This window comes from Elgaria multicarinata, chromosome 10 (genome assembly GCF_023053635.1).
Source record: "Elgaria multicarinata webbii isolate HBS135686 ecotype San Diego chromosome 10, rElgMul1.1.pri, whole genome shotgun sequence".
NCBI classification, from domain to species: domain Eukaryota; kingdom Metazoa; phylum Chordata; class Lepidosauria; order Squamata; family Anguidae; genus Elgaria; species Elgaria multicarinata.
Window position 1 is genome coordinate 2,528,578 of NC_086180.1, and position 19,433 is coordinate 2,548,010.

Here is a 19,433-nt window from a genome sequence, read left to right on the forward strand (position 1 = left end):
ATGACTATGTACAGCACTGTGTACATTGAGGGTGCTAAATAAATAAATAAATAAATAATAACTAAACAAGAGTACACAAGCAAGTTAATCATTCTACCTGTCTGTTAAAAAAAAAAAAGCCGGTGGAATTCAACAATAGGGTAGCGTAGGAATGGCAGGTTCTTTTTTTACCCGTCATTTGGCTAAAATTATTAGTAGCATAATAACCATTAGTATAACGACGGATTTCCAGTCCAGGCAGGAAGTTGGATGGGATGAATCATGGAATCATAGAATAGCAGAGCTGGAAGGGGCCTGCAAGGCCATCCAGTCCAACCCCCTGCTCAATGCAGGAATCCACCCTAAAGCAGCCCTGACAGAGGGTTGAGTTTTCCAAGGGGAGACATGATAGAGTTGGACGGAGAACTGCTCCTCGGTCTCGACCGGGCCGCATTCACACGACCAGCGCCATCCCGTGCGCGCGAGACAGCTGTCGCCATGGCAACAGCAGCCGGCGCGTCCGCCCCGCCCCGCCCCGCCCCGCCCCCGGCCCGTCCATCATCACTGGCCTGGCCTTGTGGGAGCTGCTGCTGGAGGTGCTGATGGCGAAGCGCGAGCAGCGGCTGCGGCTGCCCACGCCCCGGCTCCAGCTGCCGTCCTTCGGGGTCGCCATCTCGGCGAGGGAGCGGAACGGAGCCTGGCGGCGTTGTCACGGCAACCGCGCAAGGCCCAAAGGAGCGGCAGGGGCGGGGCCAGCGCCACAGTCGTGCCCGCCCCCGGCCCTTCAACTGCCCAATGAGAGGAGCTGGAGTGGATGGAGGGGCCAGCTACTCAGCCAATCAGAGGCTTGGCTGCAGGGGAGGGCAGACTCCCCAACCTGGCGCCCCTCCAGATGTGTTACACCACACCTTTCTCTGGGGGTGATGGGAGTTGCAGTCCAACGTGTTTGGAGGCAGGCAGGTGGACGGATGCTGCTAAGAATTAAGGAGCCAGAATGAGCCAGCCTTCCCCAACCTGGCGCCCTCCAGATGTGTCAAACTGCAGCTGCCACCATCCCCTGTTAGCATGGGGTAGGGTGACCATATGAAAAGGAGGACAGGGCTCCTGTACCTTTAACAGTTGCATAGAAAAGGGAATTTCAGCAGGTGTCATTTGTATATATGGAAAACCTGGTGAAATTCCCTCTTCATCACAACAGTTAAAGCTGCAGGAGCTATACTAGAGTGACCACATTTAAAAGAGGGAAAGGCACCTGCAGCTTTAACTGTTGTGATGAAGAGGAAATTTCACCAGGTTCTCCATATATACAAATGACACCTGCTGAAATTCCCTTTTCATTACAACTGTTAAAGATACAGGACCCCTGTCCTCCTTTTCATATGGTCACCCTAGCATGGGGTATGAACCCGGGCGTAAACTATGGGGAGGCAAAGGGGCTCAAGCCCCCACTGGGATTTCCCTGGTGGGATGGGGGGCAATGCCCATCCAGGTAACATCAGTAAGCTCACAGCCCGGCTGGCGGATTTCTCAGTCAGTCTCCAGTTGTCTGTATTTGTGTTTGTGGGTCAGTCTAAATGACCTTGAAGCAAACCCTGCTTGCTCCTCAGCTGCCCAGCAGATTGAAGCCATGCTCCTTTTGTGTCAGGGTCAGCCTTCCCCAGATTAATTTCCTCTTCTCTCCCTCAGGCCTTGTGGGACGAAAGGTTGCCCATTTAGGAATTACTGTGTGGGGTCGGGGTTGCCATTTAAATATGTCTGAACCACACAGCAAAAATTGATATAGGTTAAAATATGAGATTAAAACAGCAGAGTTTAAATTTAAGTTAAATTAGGTGTTAAAATACTGAGAAAATAAAAAGGTCTTCAGCTGGCGATGAAAGGAAAATAATGTAGGTGCCAAGCGAACCTCTCTGGGGAGCTCGTTCTACAACCGGGGTGCCACAGCGGAGAAGGCCCTGCTCCTGGTAGCCACCTGCCTCACTTCCTTTGTCAGGGGCTCATGGAGAAGGGCCCCTGTGGATGATTGTAAGGTCCGGGCAGGTACATATGGGAGGAGGCGTTCCTTCAAATAGCCTGGCCCCAAACCATTTATAGGGCTTTGAATGTCAATGCCAGCACTTTGAATCAGGCCCGGACCAATAATAATAATAATGTAAAATACAGCATGACTTGGCAGAGCGGTTCGCTTGGTGCCTACATTGTTTTCCTTTCGTCGCCAGCTGAAGACCTTTTTATTTTCTCAGTATTTTAACACCTAATTTAACTTAAATTAACTGCTGTTTTAATCTCATATTTTAACCTATATCAATTTTTGCTGTGTGGTTTTATCCTGGTCGTGCTTTTTATATTGTATTTTGTATTTGTGTTTTTAAATTGTTGGTTGTGAGCCTCGTGTGGCGCAGAGCAGTAAAGCAGCAGTTTCTGCAGCTGAAACTCTCCCCACGGCCTGAGTTCGATCCCAGCGGAAGCTGGTTCTCAGGCAGCCGGCTCAGGTCGACTCAGCCTTCCATCCTCCCGAGGTCGGTAATATGAGTACCCAGCTAGCTGGGGGAAAGGTAATCACGGCCGGGGAAGGCAACGGCAAACCACTCTGCCATAAGGCCTGCCAAGAAAACGTCAGCGAAAGCTGGCGTCCCTCCAAGAGTCAGTAATGACTCAGTGCTTGCACGAGAGGTTCCTTTCCTTTCCTTTCCTGTTTTATTATGCTCTTCATGGTTTTAATTTTTGTGAACCTCTCAGAGAGCTTCGGCTATTGGGTGGTATCGAAATGAAATAAATAAATAAATAAATGCCTGTCATGTCTGTCTAGAAAAACCACCATGAGCGAGAAAGAGAATAATAATAATAATAATAATAATAATAATAATAATAATAATCAACAACAACAACAACAAACACATAATGGCACAATCCAGCTACTATTAAACACTTTTAACTACCTAAACTTATGCATGTTTACTTAGAAGTAATTTCCAGAGAACTTGCTGGGACTTAATTATAAAGAATCTCCTTAAATTAACACAGTACGTCTTGAATAATGAGTCAAAAGCATATTACATGTCAGGCATTTTCAGACTACTAAGCACAGGATTGAGGGTATGCGATATTATTGCACTGGGTCATGGGAAAACAGTTTTAAGAACGCTGGTATATTGTATAGGACCATGGATGGTGGGGTAGTGTGTAAACTATCATAATATTATAATTAAAATGTAGTATTTTTGTTGAGTACTTGTGATTTTAATATGTGGCTTTAAGCACTCTAGGATCCATTGCTGATGAAGGATGGTTTCTAGAAGTAGAAATATATACATAAATGTAAACAAATAAGCCTAGTACCCCCTTTTCAAGTTTAGCTCCATACCCCCCCCCCGAAAAATTGAGAAGCCTATGCGCCTGGTTGTAGTCTACCACATCTGGAGTGCGCCTGGTTGGGGAAGGCTGTGCTAAGAAATAAGGAGCAGACACCAGGACTGAGCTTAAGGCACCCCCCCTCCCCAGTGATTTTCATTACAGAAGTGTATGTGGGGGGATGGACACCTTTTCTTATTAGGAATCCTCCCCAATTTCATGGAAATCACTGGGATCTACCAGTACATTCCCAGCCCTCCTTCACCAGGTGGGCTTAGGACCAACACCCCCACCCCCGCCCCAGTCCTCCAAATGGCCCTGATCCAACCAATCCACTTGCCAGCCAGGTAAACAAGTAAATCAGAATGAGCCCATTATATATCTGTGTAAACCATCCAGAGAGCTTCGGCTATGGGGCGGTATAGAAATGTAATAAATAATGACAATGATGCTAATGCATACATATATATCTGCGTGGGGTTTGTATGCAGTTTTATATTATACAATATTGCACTTTGAAGGTTTTTTAATCTTTGTAAACCACCAAAGTACATTTAAATTTTCAAAGTTTTAATTCTTGATTTTTGTATATCATGGTTTTAACTGTAAACTGCCCAGAAAGTCTTGGGCAGTATAAACATGAAATAAATAAAATAAAATGTAATAAGTGACATAAAATGATTAGTTCTAGCCCTTGTTTCACATGATATCAAACTTCCCTCCCCCCCCAAAGTTTAAAATAATCTTTTAAATGAGTCTTGCTATATACACAAAATTAGTTTGCTTTTAGCTTGATAAAAGTGTTAAAGTGATTGATTTTTTTAATGCTTTTTGTATTCTGTAAGCCATTTTCAAGAACTCCCTTTTTAGAAGGGGAAATCAGAGTAAAAATTATAGTTTAAAATACATATAAATAAATAAAATAAAGATGTTAAGGCTGTAGTCCTATACATCCTTACCTGGGAGTAATTCCCATTGAATTCAGTGGTTCTTACTTTTGAGGAGACATGCATAGGGTTGGGCTGTAAAGAACTTAATTACTGAAGCTGGAATTCAATACTCAGTTTCCTGGGAGCAAGCCCCGTTGAACTCATGGGACATACTTTTAAGTAGACCTGTATACGACTCCACTATAAGACATACTTTGTGCCAAAAAGATAACCAACATTTCAGTAAAAAAAATAATAATACAGCAAAGAAGTGTGAACATACTAAGAAAAAGGTTTATTAATTGGTTTATTTCTCTGGGCTTTGACATGAGCAATCCAATGTAGAGTGCTAAATAACTGCTGTACGTTTCTTAAAAATTCAGACTACAATTGCTGATTCTTCAGATAATAAATTATTTTCCCCGCTAGTAACTGGTTTATAGCGTGTTCAGAGGAGGGCAACCAGGATGATCAGGGGTCTGGAAACAAAGCCCTATGAAGAGAGACTGAAAGAACTGGGCATGTTTAGCCCGGAGAAGAGGAGATTGAGGGGAGACCTGATAGTACTCTTCAAATACTAGAAAGGTTATCACACAGAGGAGGGCAAGGATCTCTTCTCGATCCTCCCAGAGTGCAGGACACAGAATAACGGGCTCAAGTTAAAGGAAGCCAGATTCCGGCTGGACATCAGGAAAAACTTCCTGATTGTTAGAGCAGTGCGACAATGGAATCAGTTACCCAGGGAGGTGGTGGGCTCTCCAACACTGGAGGCATTCAAGAGGTAGCTGGACAACCCTCTGTCAGGGATGCTTTAGGGTGGATTCCTGCATCGAGCAGGGGTTTGGACACGATGGCCTTATAGGCCCCTTCCAACTCTACTAATCTATGATTCTATTAAATATCAACCACATCAGGACATCACATTTAAATGCTTCCTGGTTAACAGTCTAGCGCAATATCAGAACTGGGATTTCATGTAATTGACACAGTTTCTGTAACCACACTAATGGGGGTTTCACAACAGCCCTCAAATAAATCTGTTGTGCATCTGTTTTTCCTGACACCCTGCCCTTGCACAGCCAGGACACCCAAGTGTGCCCCCCCCCTTAACTGATAGTCACAGACTTTTTGCATCACAAAAGGCAGTTCCACATGATACAAAAAATCATGTGGATGTGCCTGTCAAGAAAGGAGCTGATCACCCCACACCCAGGGGCATGATCCAGGAGCAAGTTCTCTTGTGCCAGCCCTAGTAAAATGAGTGGGAGCCAGCCTCCGATTCGCTGGCATGCACACCTTGTGAAGCCACGGGGAATTCAGGTTTGGAGAGGGGAAGAATTGGGTCTGAGCTCTGTTTTAATATTGTGCTTGTCTTCACCCCTGTGCCTTCCCAAGTGGCTCTTGGAGATGGGAGAACTCTCAGGCTGCTCCCCTCTACATCAGTGTAGGCCCCTGGTGTGGGAGCGATCCTCCTGCTAGCCTGAAGAAACGCTGCTCTCTTCTTGGAACAAACTGCAGTCCAGTCCTTCTCCTGCGAACGTAGCGGGGCCTCAGCTGCAGGCCTGTCCGAGTCGCCTTAGGAAACAAAGGGACACACACGCAGAAGTTACGTGACCTCTAGTGGCAAGCAGAGCTGATGCAGGTCCACATCCCTGCTTGGCTACGAAGTGAGCCGAGTCGCCCTAGGTGACTTTGTTTGAAATCTACCTCCGCTGCTGCAGTGTGTCCAGTGGCAGGCTGTGTACTGCAGGGCATCTGCGTGACAGTAGGACAGCCTCCCACGACGATGCCCTAGTCTGGATTTCCTGCACCGAGCAGGGGGGTTGACTAACCGTTCTACATGGACCCGTCTTGGCCTATGGCAATCTATGACTACGCTTCCCCAACTCGGGGACCTTGGGATGTTGGATTACAACGACCATAATCCCCCAACACATCCGGAGGCTCCCAGGCTCGATATGTCTGATTATATGGCTGTTCAGCTGCAGAATGTGCAGAGGGCCATCTCTGGGAAAGAGGGACAGCTGGAGGATTAGCACAGCGTCCACGATCACCGTCCTACCTGGTGGACCTTTGCTGGGATCCATGGCGTTCTGCCTGCTGGCACAAGGGTTCCCCAGCAGCTCTGCCTCTGGGGCAGAGGGGATTCGCCCCACTTCGGCCGCTCCAGCTTCAATGGGCGGGTTCTTTGCTGTCGCTGTGGCGGGTTGCTTTTGCAAGGGTCGAGTCCCAGCTGGGCAGTCGACCATCCGCCGACGTCTCTGCAATATCGACTCCAGCTGATTGTCTGCGAGCTTCTTCTGGCTGCCTTTGCGCCGGACTGATTTCCTGACAGGCCTCTTCATAGTGCTCTAGGCAGGAGAGAGTTGGAATGGAACGAAGCAGGATATATCTTGACTTCAGCAAAGCTTTCGACAAAGTGCCCCATGATATTCTGATTAGCAAACTAGCTAAAAGTGGGCTAGATGGAACAGCTATTAGGTGGATTCACAGTTGGCTACAGAATCGGACTCAAAGAGTACTTATCAACGGGACCTTCTCAAACTGGGGAGGGGCAACGAGTGGGGTGCCGCAGGGCTCAGTCCTGGGCCCAGTGCTCTTCAACATTTTTATTAATGATTTGGATGAGGAGGTGCAGGGAACGCTGATCAAATTTGCAGATGACACAAAATTGGGTGGGATAGCTAATACCCTGGAAGACAGAAACAAACTTCAAAGTGATCTTGATAGGCTGGAGTGCTGGGCTGAAAACAACAGAATGAAATTTAATAGGGATAAATGCCAAGTTCTACATTTAGGGAATAGAAACCAAATGCACAGTTACAAGATGGGGGATACTTGGCTCAGCAATACTACAAACGAGAATGATCTTGGAATTGTTGTAGATCGCAAGCTGAATAGGAGCCAACAGTGCGATATGGCTGCAAGAAAGGCCAATGCTATTTTGGGCTGCATTAATAGAAGTATAGCTTCCAAATCACTTGAGGTATTGGTTCCTCTCTATTCGGCCCTGGTTAGGCCTCATCTAGAGTATTGCGTCCAGTTCTGGGCTTCACAATTCAAAAAGGACGCAGACAAGCTGGAGCGTGTTCAGAGGAGGGCAACCTGGATGATCAGGGGTCTCGAAACAAAGCCCTATGAAGAGAGACCGAGAGAACTGGGCATGTTTATCCTGGAGAAGAGAAGATTGAAGGGAGACATGATAGCACTCTTCAAATACTTAAAAGGTTGTCACACAGAGGAGGGCCAGGAGTTCTTCTTGATCCTCCCAGAGTGCAGGACACGGAATAACGGGCTCAAGTTACAGGAAGCCAGATTCCCGCTGGACATCAGGAAAAGCTTCCTGACTGCTACAGCAGTATGACAAAGGAATCAGTTACCTAGGGAGGTTGTGGGCTCTCCCACACTAGAGGCCTTCAAGAGGCAGCTGGACAACCATCTGTCAGGGATGCTTTAGGGTGGATTCCTGCATTGAGCAGGGGGTTGGACTAGATGGCCTTGTAGGCCCCTTCCAACTCTGCTATTCTATGATTCTAGGATGGCAGCGAGTCTTAAGTCCTTTGCCCAAAGGCAGGATCATCTGTGCTGGAGCAACCTCCCCATTCGCTATTAGGGCTTCAGGGGGGATGTGCCAAGAGGAGGCGCATTGCAGAAACACCTCCAAAATATCTTACGTGGACAAGCCAAGCCGTAGCGCAGGGGTACGCAAGGGAAAGGCTGCATCCCCGGCCTTGGCAAGCCAGCCCCATGAATAAGGTCCACCTGGCGCCTACACTGTACTCCTTTCGTCGCCAGCTGAAGACCTTTTTATTCACTCAGTATTTTAACACTTAATTTTAACTTAAATTTAAATTTTACTGTTTTAACTCTGTATTTTAATCTTATATCAATTTTGCTGCGTGGTTTTATCCTGGTTGTGCTTTTTATACTGTATTTTGTATTTGTGCTTTTAACCTGTTGGTTGTTTTATTATGGTTTTAATTTTTGTGAACCGCCCAGAGAGCTTCGGCTATTGGGCGGTATAAAAATGTAATAAATAAATAAATAAACAAATAAACCTATTGCATCACTTGGTTTCTCTGCACTTGACACCTGTCAGCTGAAAGCGTGAACTGACTTCAGGAAGGGCCAACGTCCGGAATATGGTCTTGGATCCGGAAAGGCCCACTCACACGCACAAGTCATCCCTTGATGCTGCAGCGACCAAGTAGCTCAGAAAATCCGTTAAGGAACAAAGATGGGGGAGCCGCAAAATGTCTTTGGACTCTTAGGTCTCCAGGACCCTTCCGTCTGGAAGCACCCAAATTACATGCGTGAATTAGGGCTTTGAAAATATCAAGCCCTCAGTGTTTAAATGGCTTAACAGATGAACAAAAACAACAACGCACAATTAGTCAGTGGAAACCAGTTTTAATTAGCGCGGTGGGAGTTAAAAGCACGCTTTGGGGAGAACAATTTTGCTCCTGGTGTGTGAACTATTATTTTTCATTTTCTAGATGGCTTTTCCTTTGAACAGGACTGGTTGTTTCGTTGATGAATGTAAGTTCTCTCCAGTTGCTCTAAATATTTCAGAAGGTTACTTCTGTTGAGTTGTGGAAAATACGCGCATTCAACCATGTTGTTGTTGTTTTTATACTGTTTTTATGTTTTTTAATTTTTTTGTATACTTTTAATGTCTACTATTTTTAATTGTTGTAAACCGCCCAGAGAGCTTCGGCTGGGGGGCGGTATATAAATGTAATAAAATAAATAAATAAATGATTTGGGGTACTTCCAGATGGAGGTGCTAACTAGTGCTAACACTCCAAAGGTATTGTGCACTATTCTGTCTATTTTTTCCCTTAACAGATTGTTTTCTAGTAAGTAACAAGTGAGAAGAAGCAATAGGAAAACATAGAAGGGCTACAGATCATAGAATAGCAGAGTTGGGAAGGGGCCTCTATGGCCATCGAGTCCAACCCCCTGCTCAATGTAGGAATCCACCCTAAAGCATCCCTGACAGAGGGTTGTCCAGCTGCCTCTTGAAGGCCTCTAGTGTGGGAGAGCCCACAACCTCCCTAGGTAACTGGTTCCATTGTCGTACTGCTCTAACAGTCAGGAAGTTTTTCCTGATGTCCAGCTGGAATCTGGCTTCCTTTAACTTGAGCCCTCCTCTCTGTACGTTTCCATGAACTTCCAGTTTGATTGCACCATAAAAGCCTTGATTGGTGAAAAGGCAGATGCATAATTAACTAAAACAATTTTAAAAAGTGTTTTAGTTAAGGCTTCCCAAACCATACATTCTCCGATAACCCCCATCAGCTCAAAGGGCCCCCAAACATCTGCCTTTTTACAGTTGTACTGCTCTCGCTGACATTGTCAGAATTTTCTCTCTGAAAACCGGTGATGGATTTCAGACAAGCAGCCGAGGAAGACGGGGAGACGGGGAGGGTTGTTTGGTCACATCGCAGCCGAAGGGGCAAAGCTGCAATTCACCACCTCTCCCAGTACGCCCTGCCGTGCAACGGAAGGCTAGGACCTGGTCGGCTAGCTGGTCTTGGTGGTCGCAAAGGCATGCCCTAATACCCCAGGAGGAAGGCCCAGGATGTAATGCACCTGCTGTTGCACACTGAGACGATTCTTACCAGGAGGCCCTGAAGCTCCATCGTGGCACTTCTGCGCTTACTCACCACGGCGGACGGCAGCTTGAGAAGAGATGGATGGAAAATCCCGTTAGGCTGCACTCAACCCCTGTCCCTTCCGCGAAACCAGGGGTGCATAATTTTGGGCCCCACGGACCAAATCTGAACCTGCTGAGGTCCCAATCCAGTCCTCTGGAATTCCCTAGAGAGTCACGGCCCCTTCCCCTTTCCCCTGGCTGCCGAATGTTTGCAAGACCCCCGCCCCAATTTAAGGGACTGCAACGCTCCTCTGTCCTAAGGCTTAACGACTAGCAGTAAGAGTTTGAGCTACAAATCGCCGACAGTTTTTCTGAATTTCCGCCCCAGCCCTTTCGTCTTTGGCATCTCCCCATTTTGCTGCTGGCCCCACTCACTGTTGGATCGTGGCCTCCCAAGAGCGTCTCCAAAATTGAGTTTCGCTTTTGGTATGGAAGAGGTTCAACAACACTCCCTGCTCTAAACCAGCCTTCCCCAACCTGGTGCCCTCCAGATATGTGGCACTGCAATTCCCACCATTGTCACCCTGGTTGGGGATGATGGGACATCAAGTCCAAGACACCTGGAGGGCACCAGGTCGGGGAAAATGGCTCTAAGCAACTTTAATATAATTTTGAACAGTAGCATTATCATTATTGCCACCCTCCTTGTTCTGATTCTCCAACTTATTTATTTATTTAAAACATTTATATCCCACCCTAAATCATTAAGATCTCAGGGCGGCATACAGATAAAAACATACAGTATAAAACAATAAATATGCACAGTTAAAAACAAATTAAACCATGATCCAAGTTAAAACAATATATAATTTAAAAGCAGTAAAAGCAGTTAAAACAGTTAAAACAATGTGCCAGTGAGTTTAACCTTCAAAGGCTTTGTTAAAAAGCCATGTTTTTACTTGGCGTCGAAATGCAGTCAATGTTGGCGCCAGTCGGGCCTCCAAGGGGAGGGCGTTCCACAGTCGGGGTGCCACCACAGAGAAGGCCCTCTCCCTTGTCCCAGCATAGTGTATACGTTGCATTGATGGGATGCGGAGAAGGGCTCCTCCAACAGATCTGAGGTCTCGGGCAGACATATATAAGGAGAGGCGCTCCCTCAAGTATCGAGGTCCTAAACCGTTTAGGGCTTTAACGTCATTACCAACACCTTGAATTCCGACCGGAAGCGTATAGGCAGCCAGTGCAGCTCCTTTAAGACCGGTGTTAAGTGGTCTCTGTAAGATGTACCCGCCAGCAGTCTAGATGCTGCATTTTGCACTAGCTGCGACTTCTGCGTCGTCTTAAAGGGCAGCCCCACGTAGCGTGCATTGCAGTAGTCTAATCGGGAAGTTACCAGTGCATGCACTACTGTGGCTAGGTTGTCCCTGTCCAGGAAAGGCCGTAGCTGGCAGATCAGCCGAAGCTGACCCTAAGCACTCCGTGCCACAGAGTCCACCTGGGCCTCCAGTGACAATGATGGGTCTAGGAGTACTCCCAAGCTACTTACCTGCTCCTTCAGAGGGAGCGCCACCTTCTCCAGGACAGGTTGCTTATCCAATCCTGGACTTGGGAACCACCAACCCACGGAGCTTCTGTCTTATCAGGATTCGGCTTCAGTTTATTGGGATGTCTCCCCACCCCCAACCAGGGCCAGTGCTTCACTGATCCCTTTGCTCCCTGCTCCCCACTTACTTTAGAGAAGGTCCCATCACCCCGCCTTGCTGGACGCAGCACCACCCCGCTTTTGATCCGGGCTATCATTTCTTCCACCGCTTTGGCTTTCGTATCGTCAGTTCTGGTGTCACCTGCCCACAAGGAATGGGAAAATAGCTCGTTTCTGCACTCTCTTTCAGTGCCTCTGAAATAGAATTCTTCGGCACAGTGGTGGTAATGTGGCAATTTATGGAACGGTTCAGTTCTGGGTGTTTCGGACGCATGGATATTAACGACACACAGCTTGCTAATCAGTCACAACGTTTGAGAGACCTCAGTCCAGAGGTTGCGCCATAATTGCATTCTGCTTCTTCCCAGGTCCCTTGAAAATAAGGCAGCAGATGTTTGAACTTGAAACATAGAATTGTATCCTGAACAGGAACACACACCAAATTCCATTCTGCTATCCAGAATGTAGGAAAAGCTCTGCTGGATCAGACCAAAGCACAACCTCCTGATGACGACGACGACGACAATTTAATTGATTAAGATCGCTGTACATTACCTTTCTGGCTAACAGGATCCCCAAAGAAACCCGAAACAAACAGCTTAAGAACACAACTATCCTTAAAACATCCACGAACGCGGATTCAACCCCGTACCAATTCCCACAGTGGCCGGTCAGATGCCCCCATGGGAGGCCCACACCCAAGCAGGGTATGAAGGACTGGATTCCTGCCTTTGAACATGGAGGTTTTATATGGCCACAGCGCACAGCAGTCACTGAGAAGAGCCCCTTTCCACGAATTCGTCTCAGCCCTTGGCACATCTTTTGGCACAGAATTCCGCACGTTTATGGTGCGCTGTGTGAAGCAGCGCTTCATTTGGTCTGTCCTGAATCTGCCATCAGTCTGTTTCACAGGAACATAAGAAGGTGCCCTTATACTGAGTCAGACTATGGGTCCCTCTAGCCCAGTACTGTTGACTCTGGTGGGCAGCATTTGGCTCTCCAGGGTTTCAGGCCGGAGTTTTTGCTGCCCTACTTGGAGATGCCAGAGATTGAACCTGGGACCTTCTTGCCACTGAACTATGGCCCCTGCCGTGGGATGACCCCAAATTCTAATATAATGAGAGAAGAAGGGAGAGAAACATTTCTCAGTGCACCTTCTCCACACCATGCCTTATTTATTTATCACATTTCTATGCTATCCCATAGCCAAAGCTCTCTGGGAAGAAGGATGGATATTGCAGTCCAACACATCTGGAAAACACCAGGTTGGGGAGAGCTGCTATACATGATGTCAGAGTTCCTGATGGGGAGAAGAGGGGATGGACGGGCCACTTGCGCAATGCCCAGAAGCTGCCACAGATACATGAATAGCTCATCTGGACCTCCAAAGACCAACCCTCACCATTTGGAACTTAGGCCATAGCTAGTCCTAAGGTTTATCCCTGGATCGTCCAGGGGTCAAACCTGTTTATCTAGGTGACACACAGGGGATCCAGTGCTCAGGCATGGGCGAACCCTGGATGGTCCCAGGATAAACCTTAGGTCTAGCTGTGGCCTTAGTCTTAGGCCTGAACTAGGTGCAGCGGATAAATTCTGCACCTGGGTGGCAGCACAGAACCTCCCTCCTTCGTCCACTTACCGCATTTCACTTGCCGCGCTCCCTTCCGCTGTCGGATGGCCATCAGGGGGCTGCGGAATTAGATCACATCAAAGGTTTTGAATCTAAGGACTCTGGAAAGGAAAGGAACCTCTCGTGCAAGCACTGAGTCATTACTGACTCTTGGAGGGGCGCCAGCTTTCACTGACGTTTTCTTGGCAGGCCTTATAGCGGGGTGGTTTGCCGTTGCCTTCCCTGACTGTTATTACCTTTCCCCCAGCTAACTGGGGACTCATTTTACCGACCTCGGGAGGATGGAAGGCTGAGTCGATCCGAGCCAGCTGCCTGAAACCATCTTCCGCTGGGATTGAACTCAGGCCGTGGGGAGCGTTTCAGCTGCAGAAACTACTGCTTTACTGCTCTGCGCCACATGAGGCTCATAAAGACTCTGGATTCCTACATGAAGACCTTCTTAAGCAATTGTATATAGCTGCAAAGTCATGTACAGTGAGTAGATGAAAGTCTCTAAAGCAACCAGCTAAAGAGCAGTGGGTTGATAAATCTGGGAGATTACATATAAACTTAGTCTGGAAGTACAGCAAGCAGGGAATATTACTTGAAGAAATATATCATAGAATCATAGAACAGTAGAGTTGGAAGGGGCCTATAAGGCCATCGAGTCCAAACCCCCATATGATAGCACCGTGGTTTCCATTTATTTCTTATGCTGAAGCTCTTCAAACTTTTGATCAAATCCCAACCAAGTATGGTTGCCTATATTTTTCTAACTAATAAGTACATACACACAATATAACATACACTGGCCCCACGCTCCTTTTATGTGCCGTAAAACGTTGTATTTTTACTCTTTCCTTAGGTATTGGGCTCCTATTTAGGCCATTTTCCTGCAGATGTTCCATAACCGCCCAGAGAGCTTCGGCTATTGGGCGGTATAAAAATGAAATAAATAAATAAATAATAAATAAATAAATAAGCACATCCTTTTTTAGAATTATAACTCGTGAATTCCTTTGTTCCTTTAGTGATCTTAGAATCATAGAATCATAGAATAGCAGAGTTGGAAGGGGCCTACAAGGCCATCGAGTCCAACCCCCTGCTCAATGCAGGAATCCACCCTAAAGCATCCCCGGCAGATGCTCGTCCAGCTGCCTCTTGAAGGCGTCTAGTGTGGGAGAGCCCACAACCTCCCTAGGTAACTGATTCCACCGTCGCACTGCTCTAACAGTCAGTAATAAATCAATAAATCTTGATTTATTACTATGTTATGTTCTTCTTTTTGTTGCCTTTATCCTGCTACCTTTATTTTGACTTAAAATAAAATGTCATTGGCCAGGGAAGAAGGGGCCCAGCTTTTCTCCACGTGGCACGTGGCTGGTTCCCTGCAGCAGTTTGCCTTCCCTCCTCTGATGGTGCAACATGTTTTTCTCAGACCTTCCTTGTTCAAGATGGCGCCACTAAACTCTCCCACGGAAACGCAGAACATAGGAAGCCGCCTTGGGCCAGGTGAGAGGTCTTGTCCGTCGCACCCAGCGCCGTCTGCTCTTGACTGGCACCAGCTCCCTGGGATGGGCTCGACCCTGTCCCCTGACCCTTTTTTTAAACTACAGATGCCAGAGACTGGACTTGGCTCCTTCTACAAACAAGACATGATGTGCGCACGCCCCTCCCTCACGCATGCCTCTTGGATTGTGTCCCTCTTCTCCTTATGAGTCGAGCAGCACTGTTCTTCAAATCCATGTGGTACAGCTCTTGGTGGGCTATACCACATCGGATTGGAGGAGTAAGGGCCAGTGCACAGGCAACGGCTTTGGTGTGCTCTACCTGGGACTGCCAGGATGTGGCAGAATGATGCTGCCCTTGGGAACACTTTACACCCATTTATGACCACTGTACTAACTTCCAAGTCATTCCTGGGCACAATTTTAAGTGCTGCTGATGACTTATAATAGAATCATAGAATAGTAGAGTTGGAAGGGGCCTAAAAGGCCATCGAGTCCAACCCCTGCTCATTGCAGGAATCCACCTTAAAGCATCCCCGACAGATGGCTGTCCAGCTGCTTCTAGTGTGGGAGAGACCACGACCTCCCTAGGTCATGGGTTCCATTGTTGTACTGCTCTCACAGTCAGGAACTCTCCACACCTGCACTAACCCCATTAATTATAACCATCTATCTCATGCAATTTGCATTTTAACACAACAACAATAGTAATAACCACCCTGCAGGTTAGATGCAAAGAGGCATTGACTAGTGTGGCCCTCAGCACCACTTCTTTGCCTTTCAGAGCTCCTGGCTGTGATCCTTGAGACCTCCAGGAGACCCACTGCCAGGGCCTTGGCTCAGTCCAAGGGAGCGCTTTCCATCTACTGCACTCACTGGGGCTTCATCCCAAGGGTATGCCCAGTACGGTAGACCACATGGCACCTGAGTGCTGCCACCTCACCTTGTCTCATGGCAGGGATGCCTCTAGGGACATCCCGGTGCAGCAGAGAGCTGCCGGATCAGAGCCAGGTAGTGTGTCTGTGCCAGCTCAGTGCCTCCGGGAAGGCCACCAGCAGGGCGTGACGGCAAGCCCACCCCTGTCCTTAGTCCCTTGGCAGATGGGATTCAGAACTGCACAGCCTCTGAAGCTGGAGGTTTCAGCTAGCCTCCGTGACTAATAGCCAGGCTGGCGGCTCCAGTATCAGTGGGGTGGTGAATCCATAGAATCATAGAATCATAGAATAGCAGAGTTGGAAGGGGCCTTCAAGGCCATCGAGTCCAACCCCCTGATCAATGCAGGAATCCACTCTAAAGCATCCCTGACAGAGGGTTGTCCAGCTGCCTCTTGAAGGCCTCTAGTGTGGGAGAGCCCACAACCTCCCTAGGAAACTGGTTCCATTGTCGTACTGCTCTAACAGTCAGGAAGTTTTTCCTGATGTCCAGCCGGAATCTGGCTTCCTGTAACTTGAGCCCGTTATTCCATGTCCTGCACTTTGGGAGGATCGAGAAGAGATCCTGGCCCTCCTCTGTGTGAAAACATTTTAAGTATTTGAAGAGTGCTTCTAGAGCCCTAAAGGGTTTGGGCCCTGAAGATTTGCTTGGACAAAACACCCACACTCACAGATGTCATTTCCAAATCATGTGAGGTACTGGTTCCTCTCTATTCGGCCCTGATTAGGCCTCATCTAGAGTATTGTGTCCAGTTCTGGGCTCCACAATTCAAGAAGGACATAGACAAGCTGGAGCGGGTTCAGAGGAGGGCAACCAGGATGATCAGGAGTCTGGAAACAAAGCCCTATCAAGAGAGACTGAAAGAACTGGGCATGTTTAGCCTGGAGAAGAGAAGATGGAGAGGAGACATGATAGCACTCTTCAAAGACTTAAAAGGTTGTCACACAGAAGAGGGCCAGGATCTCTTCTCGATCCTCCCAGACACGGAATAACAGGCTCAAGTTAAAGGAAGCCAGATTCCAGCTGGACATCAGGAAAAACTTCCTGACTGTTAGAGCAGTACGACAATGGAACCAGTTACCTAGGGAGGTGGTGGGCTCTCCCACACTAGAGACCTTCAAGAGGCAGCTGGACAACCACCTGTCAGGGATGCTTTTGGGTGGATTCCTGCATTGAGCAGGGGGTTGGACTCGATGGCCTTGTAGGCCCCTTCTAACTCTACTATTCTATGATTCTATGATATGCACCAAAGCCTTTGAGGAATAGATTGTAATCTCATAAACAGGGACCTTTCAGGCATCCTGGAATTCCGTGATCTTAAAAGTCTGCATCATGTAGCCCTTATGACGTGTGACACTTACTCTGGAGGCATAGAGCAGGTTGGAGGAGGAGGAGGAGGAGGAGGGGGCGGTGGTGGTGGGGGAGCCGAGAGGCATTCTCCAGGAGGTGGAGGGCCTGCAGTCACCTTTGGCTTCTCTTCCAGGGCTTTCACTGTAATGAGAATGGCAGAGTCTCAGGAACCAACGGGCAGGCCGGGGCAATTTTGTTCTTACAGGATTAGAACAGACAGAAAGCTGGCGCGGGGCACTCGGTGGTTGTCAGCAAGAAACGGCTGGCCAGGTATCCAGACAGCCGGGGTGAAGGCACACGGAACAGTTTTACGGCAGGGCTCAGCTGCGCCTGGTGTGGATCGTCTGTCGTCTGGGATGTTATGAAGACGCCCTGTCCCTGTGGCAGCCTTGTGCTTTTAAAAAAGTTTCTACCTTTCCTTTTCATCAAACCCAGGTGAGGCAGTGGCTGTTCTGAACCAGTGCCTGGGCACGGTAATGGACTGGATGAGGGCTAATAAACTGAGACTCAATCCAGACAAGACGGAGGTACTGTTAGCGGGTGGTTCATCTGTCCGGCGAGGTGATGTTTGCCCTGCCCTGGATGGGGTTGCACTCTCCCTAAAGGATCGGGTCCATAGTTTGGGGGTGCTCTTGGATCCAGAACTGTCACTTGACACACAGGTGAACTCAGTGGCAAAGAGCACCTTTTATCAGCTTAGGTTGATATACCAACTACGCTCTTATTTGGACAGAGATAGCCTAGCTACAGTTATCCATGCTCTGATAACCTCTCGTTTGGATTACTGCAATGCGTTATACGTGGGGCTGCCTTTGAAAACGGTCTGGAAACTTCAACTGGTACAAAACAGGGCCGCACGGTTACTAACAGGGACCACATTACGCCAGTCCTTTTCCAGCTTCATGGGCTGCCAGTCCAGGTCCGGGCCCGATTCAAAGTGCTGGTATTAACATTTAAAGCCCTAAACGGCTTGGGGCCAGGTTATCTGAAGGAACGCCTCCTCCCATATGTACCTGCACGGACCCTAAGGTCATCCTCAGGGGTCCTTCTCCGCGAGCCCCTGCCAAAGGAAGTGAGGCAGGTGGCTACCAGGAGGAGGGCCTTCCCTGCTGTGGCACCCCGGCTGTGGAATGAGCTCCCTAAGGAGGTTCGCTTGGCACCTACATTATATGCTTTTAGACGCCAGGTGAAGACCTTTTTATCCTCCCAGCATTTTAACAGTCTATACCGCATTTTTTTTCCGATTGTAAGACTAATTTCAGTACCACCAACAGAAAGAAAACAACCCTAAGACACACGCATGATTCTAAGACGCACCCCATTTTTAGAGATGTTTATATGGGGAAAAAAGTGTGTCTTAGAATCGAAGAAATAGGGTAAATAAATTTTAATTTGGTATTTTAAATTTGTAATTTTGTATTGCTGCTGTTTTTATCTGGTTTGAGCTTTTATATTGTATTTTATATTATGGTTTTATACTGTTGTTTTATACTTTGGATGGTTTTAATTTTTGTGAACTGCTCAGAGAGCTCCGGCTATTGGGCGGTATAGAAATGTAATAACTAACTAACTAAATAAATAAATAAATAAATCAAAGCCAAGAAGGCGATGAATGAAGGGACGGATGGACGAATATTCACGCAGCACATTAAAAAACCAGAATCAACCCTGTGGACAGCTCCCTCCTGGAACATAGCTTCAAGGGAGAGGCAGAACTGACATCTGACTGGCTAGAATGCACGCCTGTTATCGGGTGTGGGATCCTCCCCGCCCCCTCAACAACCCTTTAAAAAACAGACAACAAGAATATTCCGTGCTCCGGCAATCCGAATTCTGCACCAAGAAAAGCCGGGTTCTGCAACCCAGCATAAATCGTGCATATTTGCACAAGGGCTTGGTCCCTGCGCAGGGCCCTCTGGGTATTGGCCCTCGGGTCTCGGGTCTTGCACCCTGCCTTAAAGGTCCAAATGGACGAATCGGGCAAGCATGGCGGAAATGTCGCACCTCTCTCTTCCAGCGCTGCGTTTCTTTCCTCCATTTGGAGCAGTTGCTTTCCCAGGTGTTCTTTCTCTTCTTCCGCCATGGCCAGGGCAGTCTGGAGCGTGTGCAGTTCTTCCGGTTGTGGCCGTTCCCGTAACTGGGCCTCCAGATCCTTCACCTGGAGAGCCAAAGGGGGACCTGAGCTGGACTCTTGTAGCCACAGGGAAAATCCCTCCCCTTGGAACACGAGAGAATGTGGGAAAGATGGAAAAGAGAGAGATCTGGGGGTGGGGAGAGGGGCTTTCTTTCTCCTTCATCGTACCACCCGAACTTGGCACCGGTCAATAAGATGGTGGGGAGACGATTCGGGACAGATGAGAAAATGTCTTCCTTTGCACAATGTAGAATTCTCCACAACTACAACGAGATGTGGTGATAGCTTGGAGGACGGTAACAAGGGAGAGGGCCTTTTCAGTGGTGGCCCCCCCAATTA

The 19,433-nt window shown here is 47.9% G+C and overlaps 1 protein-coding gene across 1 annotated transcript in view; it reads right to left on the reverse strand.

The window, feature by feature from the left end:
• Positions 1-5,006: 5,006 nt before the first annotated feature.
• The window catches only part of LOC134404615 (shootin-1-like), a 35,830-nt gene continuing 21,403 nt past the window's right edge, over positions 5,007-19,433 (reverse strand). Inside the window, exons 10-16 of the mRNA XM_063135385.1 lie at positions 18,965-19,118; positions 16,972-17,101; positions 13,200-13,249; positions 11,590-11,702; positions 9,884-9,943; positions 6,416-6,610; positions 5,007-5,834 (exon numbers count right to left, since the gene is read on the reverse strand). Of these exons, the coding sequence (XP_062991455.1) occupies positions 5,694-5,834; positions 6,416-6,610; positions 9,884-9,943; positions 11,590-11,702; positions 13,200-13,249; positions 16,972-17,101; positions 18,965-19,118 (843 nt within the window). The 3' untranslated portion in view covers positions 5,007-5,693. The remainder of the gene's footprint in view (positions 5,835-6,415; positions 6,611-9,883; positions 9,944-11,589; positions 11,703-13,199; positions 13,250-16,971; positions 17,102-18,964; positions 19,119-19,433) is intronic.